The sequence below is a fragment of the Alosa sapidissima genome, chromosome 19 (genome assembly GCF_018492685.1).
Source record: "Alosa sapidissima isolate fAloSap1 chromosome 19, fAloSap1.pri, whole genome shotgun sequence".
NCBI classification, from domain to species: domain Eukaryota; kingdom Metazoa; phylum Chordata; class Actinopteri; order Clupeiformes; family Clupeidae; genus Alosa; species Alosa sapidissima.
Window position 1 is genome coordinate 12,234,537 of NC_055975.1, and position 13,444 is coordinate 12,247,980.

The window sequence follows — 13,444 nt, forward strand, 5'->3', positions numbered from 1 at the left end:
CCTTTCTCTTGGATCGTCTTTTTTTTTTTTTTTCAATCCCTCCTCCGGTCAACTGTCCTCACGCATGTGAGATAGCGAGATCAAATGGGGGGATGAGAAGAGATTAACTAGAAATAGACCATCAAGCCACGATACAGACGATAAAGTGAGGAGGCGTGGAAGCGTGAAGTGCTTGACCGTTACTCTCGCTGTCCTCTGCGTAGATGGGTTCAGGTTGATTGTGATCGCGGGGTATAGAGTTACAGACGTCCTCCTAAACAGGCCAAGTAACCATCCATGCCCTCCACCGAAATCTCTCACTTAAACTCTGCAATGGAGCGACTGTGCTTGAGCTCTCCCTGTCTCCAGCAATCTAATCTGGCATTACTCACAAACTCCCGTAAGCTCACAGGGCACAGCACACTCCCCAGCAAATTGCCTGGGCTTTGTAGCGAGCAGTCCCCCCAGAGTTTCTAAAAGCACTCAGCTTTGCTGTGGGAACTTAACATTTAGATTTTCATTTATTAATTTAATAAGATGCTAATGGATGTAGTGGATAATGACTTGAAAACATAAACGTGTTTTGTTCTCATGTACCTTTTGACCTACACCCTTACATTGATTCTTGCACAGTCTAATACAGTAAATAAGCATCAGTGATGACAGCAATTTTTTGTTTTACATTTTGCTAGCGTCCATCGGCTTGACTTCTCTCTGTTAGCTGCTGAGTTGAAAAGAGACTAGATTTCTCCCAGCAACCCACTCATCTACATTCATTTTCAGAGTCAAATCAGTGACCCGCTGTAGCCAGTTGGAACTCTGCAAGTATGGGGTCTTTCAGCATGGTGAAGCCCTCTTTCAGCCTTGCTCGGACTCAGAACACCTATTCACTTAGTCATTCCTGCCAGACGGCTGATAGGGCTGAAAAACGCTACCCGCCACAACAGTCTGAGGGAAAACAGAAGGCAGAGGGGAAAGAAAGGCAGAGAGAGAGAGAAAGAGAGAGAGAAGGCAGGAGAAGCAACCCCATCCACCTCTCCACCCACAGTAGACACACTTCCCCCTTTCATCTGAATTCAAGCTTTACCGCAGTGCCTATTACTTGCAGCAAAAGCCTCAAAGGTTCCAGCCAGGATGGAAATAGTATCACAGCAAACAGCTCTTGCCGAGTGAAGTTGTTTGATCAAATAAAAAAAAAGGCTCCTTTTGGAGATGGTTAACATGAACATTGCCACTGGTCAACTAGTAAATGAGAAACAATTTTAATGAAGCTGTTTCTCTCTCTATCTATCTGTTCATCTCTTCTAGCTCTTCGAGAGTGAGACGGAGACGCAAGTGAACTATCTCCCACCGTACAGTTCGGAGGTGAGTAAACGTGTGCTCATGTTGGAGTCAGCATCTTTTCTGACGTGTCCCAGATGCTGTTTATCAAATGGGACAATCAGAGATGGCTCAGTTCCCAGCCTTGAAATCAACAGAAGAAAATATCGCTATCTATGAAACTACTGAATTTTGATATTGAATGGGACAATCATAGACCTAGGCTTGAAATCAGCAAAAGGAAATAGGAAATATCTATAAAATTCTACTGAATCTCTCTATTCAGCTGCTTTAAAGCATATTTGCAAATTTGTACTTTTGACATGAGTTCCCGCACGCAAGTTCCTCATTCGTGGCAGCCTTAGTTACAATGCGGTATTTCAGAGGACAGGATATCCGCCCGAATAGTCTCACCATTAGTTCTGGGCCCTTGCACAATGGCCAGCATTGAACCGGGCTGTGAAGTTAAATGTGTCCACTGTAAGTCCCCTAACAGAACAACTACACAGACGAGACGAGAGTGCGAAGTTGCCAAAATAAAGCGCAGAGATGCCTTTCCCCAGGAGGGCGCCTGAGTGTCTCTTTGTGGGCCCAGCCGCGTCTGTATTGTGCGCTTGTTCTCGTGGTGGCAACATGGCCGTCTTCTGAAAGCTTTGCTTTTTTTTTTTGTTTGTTTGTCGGGAAGTCACTGTCCCTGGAGACTGTCACATGAAATCAGTTCTGTTTTTGCCCTTCTCTTCTGCAGAAAAGACACAGATGTGCTCTAAGCCCAGCACTCATTTTGAGTTGTCATTTCACATCTAATCCCTTTTTTTTTAACTTTTGTCTTTTGAAAGTCGTCCTGGAGGAGCACGTGCTTAAGAACCGAAACGTAGAACCTCCGCAGAGGTTCCGCACTCCTCTTTGAGCCCTGGCAGCCTAAATGGCTGGACGTGGAGGTGGTGCCCATGGCCAGTGGCTTCCGCTGCTGACCAGTGAATGTCCCCCCTGTATTTCTTTGAAAAGTTACTTTGTCAACGCACAAGCACCACCCGGAAGACTCAACAGTCTGTCTCAGCCGGTTTGGCAGAGCACACTCTGTTCTTTATAATCGAGGAGACTCAAGGACTCTAGCCTTTTACACGGTTGGGTTGAGTTCATGCATTCACGTATTTCATTGAGTCACACAGAATTATTTATCAGCAAATATACACTGTTGACAGCAACAGCACACATTCAAAACACATTAAGATAAAGTCATGATATGTGATGGTTCAGAAGGTGAAATGCTGTGTCAATCTTTTCCCTGAAAAGGCAAGGTTGAGATGTTTTGACTGTGGGTGTTTATTTGAATATTGGAGCGTTGCTGGGAGACCGGCTAAAAAAAGTGGTTCTGTAAAGTGGGTACTCCTGACCGTGTGCCTGCTCAACTTGGTTCCATCTTTAGAAGGCTCTGGGCGGAGGATGGTAAATAAATTATTTCCTCTGTATAGGGGAAAGTCTGAAGCACAGGGTTTTGTTTTCATACACACACACACACACACACACACACACACACACCAACACACACACATACACATACACACATGCACTTAACTGTACAAAAGAGTAGGCTGAGACACACACACACACACACACACACACACACACACACACACACACACACACATACACACGTGCACTTAACTGTACAAAAGAAAAGGCTAAGACTCACACACACACACACACACACACACACACACACACACATCCTTGCACACAGAGGGCATTGGTCTGTGGACAACCTTGGCTGCGCATGTGGAAAGTTGACCGAGCACTTGCCGCTTCGTTGCCGTGTCTGAATGAATGAGTACACAGTTACTCAGCTGCTGAATAAGTGGGGAGAGAGAGAAAGAGGCAGACTGGTCACCAGTGGCTACAGACCCCCACTCCCCTCCACCCCCTTTCCTCTCCTCTCACACCATCATGTCTGGACAGACGGTGATGCAGTTATGCAACCGTCCGCCCCCCTGGAAAATGTTGTTTTTCCTCCCCAAAGAATCACCATGAGCTCAGGGCCCGTGGTGAGTGCCCACACTATGGACAGGAGTGCTAGGAGAGAGCACTCTCTGTCCGCTAACGTCCAAAAACACCGCTGTCTCACTTGGGCTGGAACAATACAGAGCTCTGTTTTGGTGCCTTATTTTCTACTGGTAATTCTTCCCAAATGGGCGTGAAGGTGAAGTCAGATTGTTTATTTTTATTTTCAGTGTGGCAAGCCATTTCCCATAAAATGTGGTCAAAGTGATGTGTTATTTTTTATTTCTGGAGAAAGCAATAGCAAGTGTTTGTTAACAAACATTCATGACTGTATGAAAGACTCTCAGTCTCCATACACCACTCAGCCCTTAGCAACAGCTTAATATATGGGAGGTGTTCGGTGTTTATATTGACTACATGGAAAAAAATGTTTTTTTTTATTTACTTAGAGTCTGTTGAAAATTCTTCATTTTTAGCCATGGGTTACATACGGAGTAAGTGTACTTTTTGAAATGCTTATATAGTCATATGCAAGCTTGTAACTGACACTCAGTGGTATGTTCTCATCACCAACAAACATACTGACTAGACAAAGAAGAATGCCTGACAGTTGAAGTCATGCAACAAAGATCAGCCTACAGCTTGATGTCTTTATAAGTCATGTGTGTGTTGAATCTATAAATACCAGTGCGTATGAGACTGGGTGCCAGTGCCAGTTATGATGATGAAAAACGGCATCTGTGCAGATGTTCCACAGAGCTGAGCATGTGCGAGCAGCACTGCCAATTTCCATACAATCATTACCCACTACACCATCATTATAATCACCATACGATGAAACGACATGGCCCACCTTGTCAAATCATTTCCCAGTGGCCTGTTGGGCCACAACTCGCTTTGCAGATTGAGGCATTGCCAATTTTTACATTGGCCTAATGGAAGCATATTGATTTTTGATTTATATGTTCTCTCCCCTTTTCTCTCTTTCTCTCCATTTCCTCTCTCTTTCTCTTTCTGTCCCTCACTCCCTCGTTTGCCTGGCTGTAGAGACTGGACAGCCTGGCCAACCTCTACTCCATAGCACCACCTGAAGGCGGCCACTGGAATGACGGCGGTGAAAGCCAGTCCTGTGTTTACATGCCGGACAACCAGGCGGTCACGCTGCCTTTGAGACAAGATCACATGGTGGCGGACGCCCTCTCTTTGGCCTGCAAGGTACTGGAAGTGGGCGTAATAAAAGTGATTGTGCCTGAGTGACCTTCCTGCCCAGCTGAGAGATGGTGCCTGTGTGGGTGGGAGCCGCAGGCTGGTGGCTCTAAGGAGAATATGGATCACGGAGGCAGAAGGAAATGACAAATCCCTGCCATCTTTCTGGCTAGACTGGAGAGAGAGAGAGAATGAAAACGACAGAATTAGTGCATGATTTGTGGTTTGAGCGATCGACTGTTTCCAGTCTCGTGGGTGCAGATTTAGCAGGGGACAGATTAGGGCCAGTCAACCCATCCACACTCACTTTGGATTTGGAGCAAGAAGAAAAGGACAAGGGAAACTTAACAAAAATACATTTATGAACTGAAATATATTTTTTAGTTTATCCCTCTCCAATGCAAAGATGTACTGTTGAAATTTGATGTGCTAATCACAGGTCTAATAAGGCCTTTTCCCCACTAAAAGCATTTTATGTGTGTTGCTATTTGGATGAATGTCTGTTGCTATGTGGATGTCAGGCACATGGCACGCTTGAACCTTGCCTGGTCTGAGGCGTTGTCCAACACTTTAATATAGCGGCTCATAAAGTGTGAATTGCTAGAATAGATGGCACACAGGTGCTCTCTCTGTCACTTGCCATGTCCTGGTGTTTGTGTGGATTGTGTTGCACTTGTGACGCGGTGTGAAGTGTGAAGTTTCCAGCCATCTTTCACACTTTGAGCTGTACAGCTCACACACACACACACACACACACACACACCTCACCTCTCTGGTGTGTTGGTCACTGCCCTGACCTGGTCTTTGTCAGAGCACTTGCATTAAGTAGAATGAAAAACTTCCTCTGTCACTTCCTGAGTCAACTAGCCCTGAACAGACGATGATCTCTGAGCAGGCTAAGATCACTCTTGTTGATCTATCACACCGGCACAGCGCTGACATATTTCTCACTGCCACAGGCCAAGCACTTGGAGCCCAGCCTGCACTTCCTGCGACTGCGGAGGTGCGTGGGGCAGTGTGTGGAGGTGTGTGTGCCCGAACCAGACGAGCTGCTGCAGGACCTGGTATGGAACCCTCTTTGGTGTATGGCTTATTCTTTGTTGCAGACGTGTAACCTGATTTAGTGATTAGACTGTGAAGTGACAGGAAGATTGTATGACCTGAAGTGGACATGTGGCTCCACTGACTCTTAAGAGCAGGTCCGAGTGAATGTTATTGTCTGTTACAGGTGTACGAGGAGTTGGAGGTCTGTCCCCTGAATGTATTCACTCTGCACATGACTAGACCCAGCAGCACGGCAGACTATGGTGAGTCCCCTTTGGCGCTCTAGCATTAGCAAGGGGGCGGGGGTCCTGTTTTGACATTTGTTTCACTAGAACGGCTGTGACGGGTCTAAACTGACGGCTAAATTCTTGTTTTTTTTTTTTTTTTTTTTCAAAAAATGACTTTCTTAAAAAATAAAAATAGTTCTGCTGGTGAATATTCGAGTTTAAATTCCAACGATTGGTAGTTCTAGTGTTAAGGGGTCACTTTCGAGTTGTGTGCGAACTCAGCTGATGTTCTTTGTTTGGTGCCCCATGTAGGTTTTGCAGTGACTGGGCATGTCGACGTCCTCAGCAAGAGCCGAATCTTTGTCAGTGAGGTGCTCCCTGATGGACTAGCCTTTGGTGAAGGTAGTGTTTCACGGATGTCTTTGTTTTGCTTTCACTATAAACCAATTGGAGGTCATTCTCAGCCACTGACTGAAATCCTCAGTTAACATTCACTTCTGCTTACTTTGTTGCACCTTTGTGCTTTTTCTCAGGCCTGAGGCCTGGAGATGAGATCCTGGTCCTGAATGGTCGTGCGGTGTCGTCCCTGGACCTGAGTCTGATCCAGAAGCTCTTTGCCGAGCACACGTTGCAGCTCACCCTGCGGCGTGACCCCCCGTCCCACAAACGCTTCCCCGATGACACCACCCTCTCACTTAACCCCTCCCACGCTCAGAACACCCTGCAGAAACCTCCCAGAGCCAAGTCCTCCACAGGTCAGACAGCACAAAGCACACAGCTCCTCTTCACCCTTCGCCTCCCTCACACCCCCACCACACACACACACAAACAAACTCCCATCAACAGCCATCACATAATCAACTCAGGGTCTTGACGTCAACGCATCCAAATGAGATATCAGGTGGATCGGCGCAGCAGATTAGCAGCTTACTCAATTACCATGGCATCGAGTGCCAACGTGTGTGGGTGCACACATCCCATTCCACGGAAAGGACGTTTTGCCTCATTAAGGCCGGTTTTCTCATACACCGCAGATAAATGAGGAGCTTTGCACTCATTTTGAGGTTGACGCTAACTGGAATTGGGGACAGATGGCTCAGTGTGTGAAAGTCACACTCTTCTTCAGAAACGCTACTACTCATCGTAAGCTGTATCACACCATTCGAGTTGACAGAGTGTGTGTGTGTGAGGGTATGTGTGAGGGTGTGTGTGAGGGTGTGTGTGAGGGTGTGTGTGGCTGTGCATGCTTGGCCTAGCCCTCACACTAGACGCAGCTATGTACTGTAAGAGCCACGGTCACACACTGGTTTGTGTGAACTGTAAGCGTGTCTCTAAAGGTTAAAACAATAGGAAACTTTACTGCCTATGGTTCAGAATCCTCATAAAAATTGCTTACTGTATATCCGTGTAAGTGCATGCATAAATGTTTTTTTTTTAACAGACAGTGGTTCTGGTCACAGCCACGGACAACTTCTAGCGAAGCTATGTGGTGACTGTTTGCAACCCCACTGATCTGTTTCCTCACCACCAGCATACAGTAATGGGAGGGAACTTTGCAAGTGTATTTTGAGGAACTTACATTTTTTTTCGAACATGTAAATTGAGGCATATACCCCTGCAGCAATAGCTTACCCAGCAGGTAGTATCATAGCACACAAAGACTAGTTAAGTTCAGTTGTTAATAGTGGCTCATATAGCTTGTTGTAGCATAACTGCAGAGAGACTTGAATGTATTACATGAAATTAACTCTGTTGCTGACAACTAGAAGGTAGGAATGGCATGTATGTAAGTGGTTCAGTATTGTATCCAGCACTACTATTAGGAATGTTTTAAAAATATATATTATATATTTTATTAAATATGATATAAATAATATTAATCTATTTCCCAACATTTTGTATGTGTGTGACTGAGAAGTATTTCTGATTTAAGATTAATGTAAATGCAATAACTGGTATAAAACATTTGTGCTAAACTTTTCTTTATCAAATCATAGCAAATAATTTACATAATTTACATGTAAGGTTAATTTTCCTTCCCACCTACTTCCAAGTTGTGCTATCTGTACAGACAACGTCGAGTCTGAAAACAGGTTGTGGGAGGCATGATGTGTGAGTCAGACAGCGACTAATTGTGGGCCATTTTTGTAAGAAAACACAGGAGACTGTAGATTGAATGTCAAAACAACAGGGTACGTAGAAAAGGAGACATAAAAAAAAAGCTTCAGTGTCTGAACCCAGTTGCTCAGGCACACGTGGTCTAATAGGGTTGACCGCTGGCCAAGATAGGAAGCATGTCAGCACCACAGTGCTAACCCTCCACAGGCAGTTATAGCACAGGAATCTGCTACTTTGCCACTTTGTGTAACACTTCAGAGCACTATTAGCAGCAGCTTATGCTCTGCCAAATGAATTTGACAGTTTGTTAGGAGTTTCATTCTAAATAAGCACTGTAGCTTAGTAACGTTATTACAGCTTGATGTTAAAATACTGCAAACATAGCTTTTTTTGCGACAGCACTTTTCCCTCTTCTCTGTTTTCCTGATCAGCAGGCTCGGCTGTACTGTTGGGTGCCTGTGTACACTGGCCTTGCATACACCGGATGTGTGCAGTGAGCAGCTGTGTGTCCAGTGGCTCTGCTGCAGCAGCATCCTTTTTTTTTTTTTTTTTTTGCCTCAGCAGTGGTAGTTCCCCGCATGTGCCTGTAGAGGGCGAGCTGTGTCAGCTGCTCTGGTCAGGGGCGCGAGTGGCACGAGCCCCGCTGATCCCAGGCACTGGCAGGCCCCGGCTCCTGGCGGATGCCCGCCTGGCACACCGCAGCTTCAGCTAATGAAATCACTCCTGCTGCGGGCTCACTTTAGCTGCAAAACATTGTGTGATGTGTTCCAAAAGAGACTCCTGAGGGGCCGCGTTCTATTTATAGTCCCCCTTCTCAACAGTGCTTGAACTTTGAGGTCTTTTTCAGCTGAAACGTCAAAATTTGTGTTAACAGCTCTGTCTTTGGTTGTTCTCTCTCTCTCTCTCTGTTGCTCTCTGTCTCTCTCTTTCTCTCTTATCTATCTAAAGTATTTGTCTGTCTGTCTATCTGTATACTGTTTGCATTGCTATCCTACTCACTGTTCCTTTTCTTTCACATTCTCTTTGCATTGCTCTACTTTTGTATTTCAATGAGGTTATATTGAAAAACTCAGAAGTCAGACTAAGTGGGGAAATGCGTCAGCATCTGTGCCAAATAATTAACTTACATCTCTGATCCAATCCCAGCGTTGTAATGAAACTATGGTCTCCCTAAAGCTTCAAACAGTTTGAGAGGAGTTTAGCACTCACGGCAGAAATTGAATAGGGAGCATTATTTGCTGGCAGTTAGTTTTTCAGCCTTTCCCTGCTTTCCTGCATGGCTCCCATAATGCTGCCTAAGTGAATTAATGAAATAGATTAAAAAATCGTCTGTGTCTACGGTAGTGAATTTGTTTTGCTGCTTTCCCTTGGCTTTGAACATCTACAGCATGCTCACCAGTTAGTCTAATCAAATCTGTTCTTAGTCCAGTTCAGTCAGGTGCATGATAAGACCAGATTGTTCTCTCTCTCTCTCTCTCTCTCTCTCTCTCTCTCTCTCTCTCTCTCTCTTTCTCTCTCTCTCTTTCCCCATCTTTCCCTCCCACTCTTTAAGGGCTGTTTTTCAGAAAGCAATTTTTTGGAAAATGACAAAAATTCATATTGGTTGACAAATAGAACAAGTCCTCCACCAGAGCATCACAGTTCTACCCACACTGGAATTTAGAAACATTGTGGGGGAGACGATATTAACTGCAGAAGCAGCCCACGGTGCAGCCAGTGTTTACCCTGGCATTCTCTCTGGCTTACTGCATTTCTCCTAGCATGGTGTGCAGACCATACTGTATGGCCACCGCCCGTCTGTGTAGGTTGATTCCGCGTCCCTGTGCATGCAGGTGGGAGTTGGCGAGCGAGGCTGTGATTTGTGTGGCTTCCCCCGTGGTGGGTTTCCTCTGTTCAGGATTTATGGCGGGGGGGGGGGGGGGGGGGAGCGGCACACTGCACCATTTTTTTACATGCCACACCATGCTACTGCAGAGGCACAAACCCCACGGAGTTCACTTCACAAAACATCCCCTCCGCCGCTTTTGAGCGACTCTGTCTTCTAATATGACTGGTAAAACGTTACTGGTGTTGTGCAATATTTTGACAAGTCATGTAGTGAACAGTTTCCTAAGACACCCAGAGAATTGTGTATCTTTTCTCTGTCAGTAGCACGCTGTGCCTGTTCTGTAGCTTATTATGATTATCATGACTTTGGGCCTCTCTGAAATAGAGCTGATTCAAGTGAGACCTAAATCTGACATTGCATGGTGGTCTTGTGAGGAAGGATTTGGGAAATACGTGGAGTAACACTAGCTCTAACTTTAACTCTATATTTGGAGTAACATTAGCTCTAACACTAACTCTCTCTCTCTCTCTCTCTCTCTCTCTCTCTCTCTCTCTCCCTCTCTCTCCCTCCCTCCTCAGATGTGTCCACGGTGCAGGAGGGCCCCGGCACGCTGCTAGAGCCCAGTCTGGAGAATGGTCTGCACCATCGGCGACGCAGTCACCAGCCAGTACAGCACAGCAAGGTAAGAGTCCCAGCAGCTGGTCTAACTCGCGAGTAGTAGCCGGACTACACCGGGTGCACAGCTGAAGCGCTCCGTACCGTTCGCCGGCCGTAAGATCAGTTTTGGAAGGCATCTTCAAACTCTTTTGAATATACGCGTCACTATCACGTCTGGTGTAGCCAGTGCCATTGATTGTGGTAGAGGTCGAATTGTTGCAGCATTCGCTCAGTCTGTGAACGGAACGCTTCAGTTACGTGCGTGGTGTAGCCTGGCCCTGTTAATCCGAGCCATGGAGTCTGGTGTGCAGACTACCTGCCAGGAGACAGGGTGATGGCCAAAGGCTGGCAGCGAACATTATGGTCTTAATCCTTTTCAGCTTGCCTCCCAACCACAATGCCATGGGAATTCGGTCCAAATGAGCTTGTGTTAACGTGTAATGTAAACAAGCTGTTGGTTGTGTGAAAGTGGGCTGGCCATAGGTTACAGGGTAATTATCAGGACTCCAGAGGGCTGGTCTTGTCTGGTTGCCATTTTATTCCCCATGGAACATGCCTTGCTTTCATTTGTGTGAATGGACACCTAGAGTACCTGGGAAATGTAGGAATTGCAGGAAACGGGGGGGCCATAGGGGAGCTTCTTCTTCTGTTTGAGTCGAGCTGCCCTGATCGGTAAACACAGTCATGTGCGCTTGGCATGCTGAGGCCAGCTGCGGCGTCAAAGATGGGGCTTGCGATTTTTCATTATCTCCGCTACATGGTCATTACCCTTACCCGTCCACCCCTTGAAGCCTCGCCGAGGCTGCTTATTACCACCTCCGAGCGAGGGCACGCGGTCCTCCCAGAGGGGCACGCATTCCCGGGCACCGCGCTGCGCACAACCTCTCCACCCCCCCGGGCGGCGCGCTGGCACTCGTGGCACAGCCGTGGTGGCTGCCGCGCTGCCAAATAAAACCTGGCTGATGTTCCGGCTGACGGTCGCCACATTGGAAAGCTGCACAGGAGCTTTCCCCCTTCTGTCCTTGTCCTCCACTAAGCCAGACTGGCTGGCTCCAGTGCACTCGCACGCCTCCGATAGAAGGCCCGCTCCACAGCGTAATAGAATTAGAGTCTGAAAAGCAAGAGCTCTCCTCTTTTTTTGTTGCAAGTGCACGCTCAAGACGACACAGGTCGCCGACACTCGCCGACTTCAGATGAGATTTCCCTTGTGCCTTTATAGTGTTAGTGCCTCGTATGTGTTTAAATCATTTAATACAGTTTTTGGCTAACACAGAAAAGGGTTCTAGATGCCTCTGTTGGTCTCCTTCACGTCTGTGCACGTCTGAGTCCTTCACAGTGAGTATGAGCTGCCTATCCCATCTGTGCCTTGTGATTGCCTTGTCTCATTTCTTCAGTCTCTCTTCAGCACAGTTTGTGTAGAGGCTGCTTTTGATGTGTTAATGGATTAATTAAAATAGCTGATTTATGTTTGGGCGTCACATTGCAAAGTCCTTGTCACAGTTTTTAATGAGTAAATAATGTAAATTAAAACATACTGAAGCTGTGACTTTATTATGGGTGAAATACATCCTTTGTTTGGAATACAAGTTAATTAGCAAATATGTTGATGTGCAGAGCATTAATAAAATCTCCTTAAGAATTTTAGTGTCACATGCTTCATTTGTACAGTGGAAATGAAATGCACATTACTTAGCATATTGAATGTGTTCAACATGGACGTTGCAGTTCACATCTCCCTCAATTATTCATGTACATATAAATGTGAGCTGTTAATTATTTGACGCAGTCTATACCGTAGATATGCAGGTATGCTGTGGCAGTATGTAAAGTGAGCTCAATGAGCAGTGCGACAGCATGGACCCTTGCAGTGCTGCCGCTTGCCTTTAAGGTTTTTCCGTGTCTTCTTTGGTGGGCGTTTGATCTGAGAGGAGGTGGATTAGAAGGAACAGGCTTGTTTGCCATTCCCTCTGTTTGCCCAGAGATGAGCCTCGAGTCCCTCTGCACCACCCGCACCGCCCTCACTCCTCCGTCAGTCCATCGCAGGCCCCCTCGGTGTGTTGATCCAGCAGGATCCACTGCGGCTCGTCTCCATCAAAGCCGTGTTGATATTCAGGAATGGTAGGCAGCAGCGCGAGACACGCGTGGAGCCGATAATGATCACAGATGTTGCCGTTTTCCAGCCTCTCTCTGCAGTGCCTCCGAGCCCAAGCACAGAAAATAACAACACAGCAACCATAACACACAACAGCACAACATCAACACAAAGAACAATGAGCCCTAATAGATTTGATCTCTCATCATAGGTGCATGGCGCTATCTGTAACAGATATCTGTATGCCTGGTGGGGAACACGCCTTTCAAGCCTCTCGTCACAGCGTGTAATCACGTTGTGTTCTGGAGAGTGACACGCTTTAATTTCCTGGTCTACTTCTCCCCAATTTGTTCCCATTACCCCGTTGAATAGGCGTATTCTGCGCGCGGCTGAAAAGCGATGAATAGTTAGGGCCGGCTGAGACGATCTAATAGGGGGGTATTTGCCAAAGCCTGGCACAATGGGTTCAGAGGTTGGCACAGTCGCGGGCATTTGCAATGGCACTCTCCCACCTCAAGGGGATGGCTCTCTGTCAGGAGCACTCCACGAGGCTGATTCACAGGGGGACGGGGCTCCATATGAGGCGGGGGTTCATCTGTCACGCCAGCTATCTGTTCGCTAATCATCCGTGACCCACTCGGCAGCGCCCCGAACGCTGAAACATTTCGAGGCTGGCCAACATATGCTCGTTTAGTGCTACAGTGCAGTAGAATATAGCATATTTTGTTTTACTTCACTGTGGGATGTTAATGTGATCTTATTCAGCATTTTTTGGGGCTTTTTAATCATTGAGAGGCAGATGATTTTAAACCGCTAGCTAAATAGGGGACAGAATGTGCTGCTGCTGTTGATGTCGCAACCCATTCTTTCTATGGATTCCTATCCAGCTAATGTGTCCGCCCCCATCCCCACCCCCACCCCTCGATTAGGGGCCCCCTGCTGCAATGGTGGAAGCCCTGTTTTTCCCCTTGTCAT

At 46.6% G+C, this 13,444-nt stretch overlaps 2 protein-coding genes across 4 annotated transcripts in view; one reads left to right on the forward strand and one right to left on the reverse strand.

Annotated features, from left to right (window-relative positions):
• tiam2a (TIAM Rac1 associated GEF 2a) overlaps positions 1-13,444 on the forward strand; it is a 64,524-nt gene that overhangs the window by 33,300 nt on the left and 17,780 nt on the right. For 2 of the 3 annotated variants that reach the window (XM_042073018.1, XM_042073017.1), the window contains exons 9-15: positions 1,288-1,344; positions 4,345-4,512; positions 5,463-5,567; positions 5,732-5,810; positions 6,087-6,176; positions 6,308-6,529; positions 10,299-10,402. In XM_042073018.1, the coding sequence (XP_041928952.1) occupies positions 1,288-1,344; positions 4,345-4,512; positions 5,463-5,567; positions 5,732-5,810; positions 6,087-6,176; positions 6,308-6,529; positions 10,299-10,402 (825 nt within the window). Of the gene's footprint in view, positions 1-1,287; positions 1,345-4,344; positions 4,513-5,462; positions 5,568-5,731; positions 5,811-6,086; positions 6,177-6,307; positions 6,530-7,444; positions 7,544-10,298; positions 10,403-13,444 lie in introns of those variants that run through there. The other variant, XM_042073019.1, reaches the window with a different exon arrangement.
• tfb1m (transcription factor B1, mitochondrial) overlaps positions 12,453-13,444 on the reverse strand; it is a 43,229-nt gene continuing 42,237 nt past the window's right edge. The window contains exon 9 of the mRNA XM_042073037.1: positions 12,453-12,564. The gene's annotated coding sequence lies outside the window, so the exon portion shown is untranslated. The remainder of the gene's footprint in view (positions 12,565-13,444) is intronic.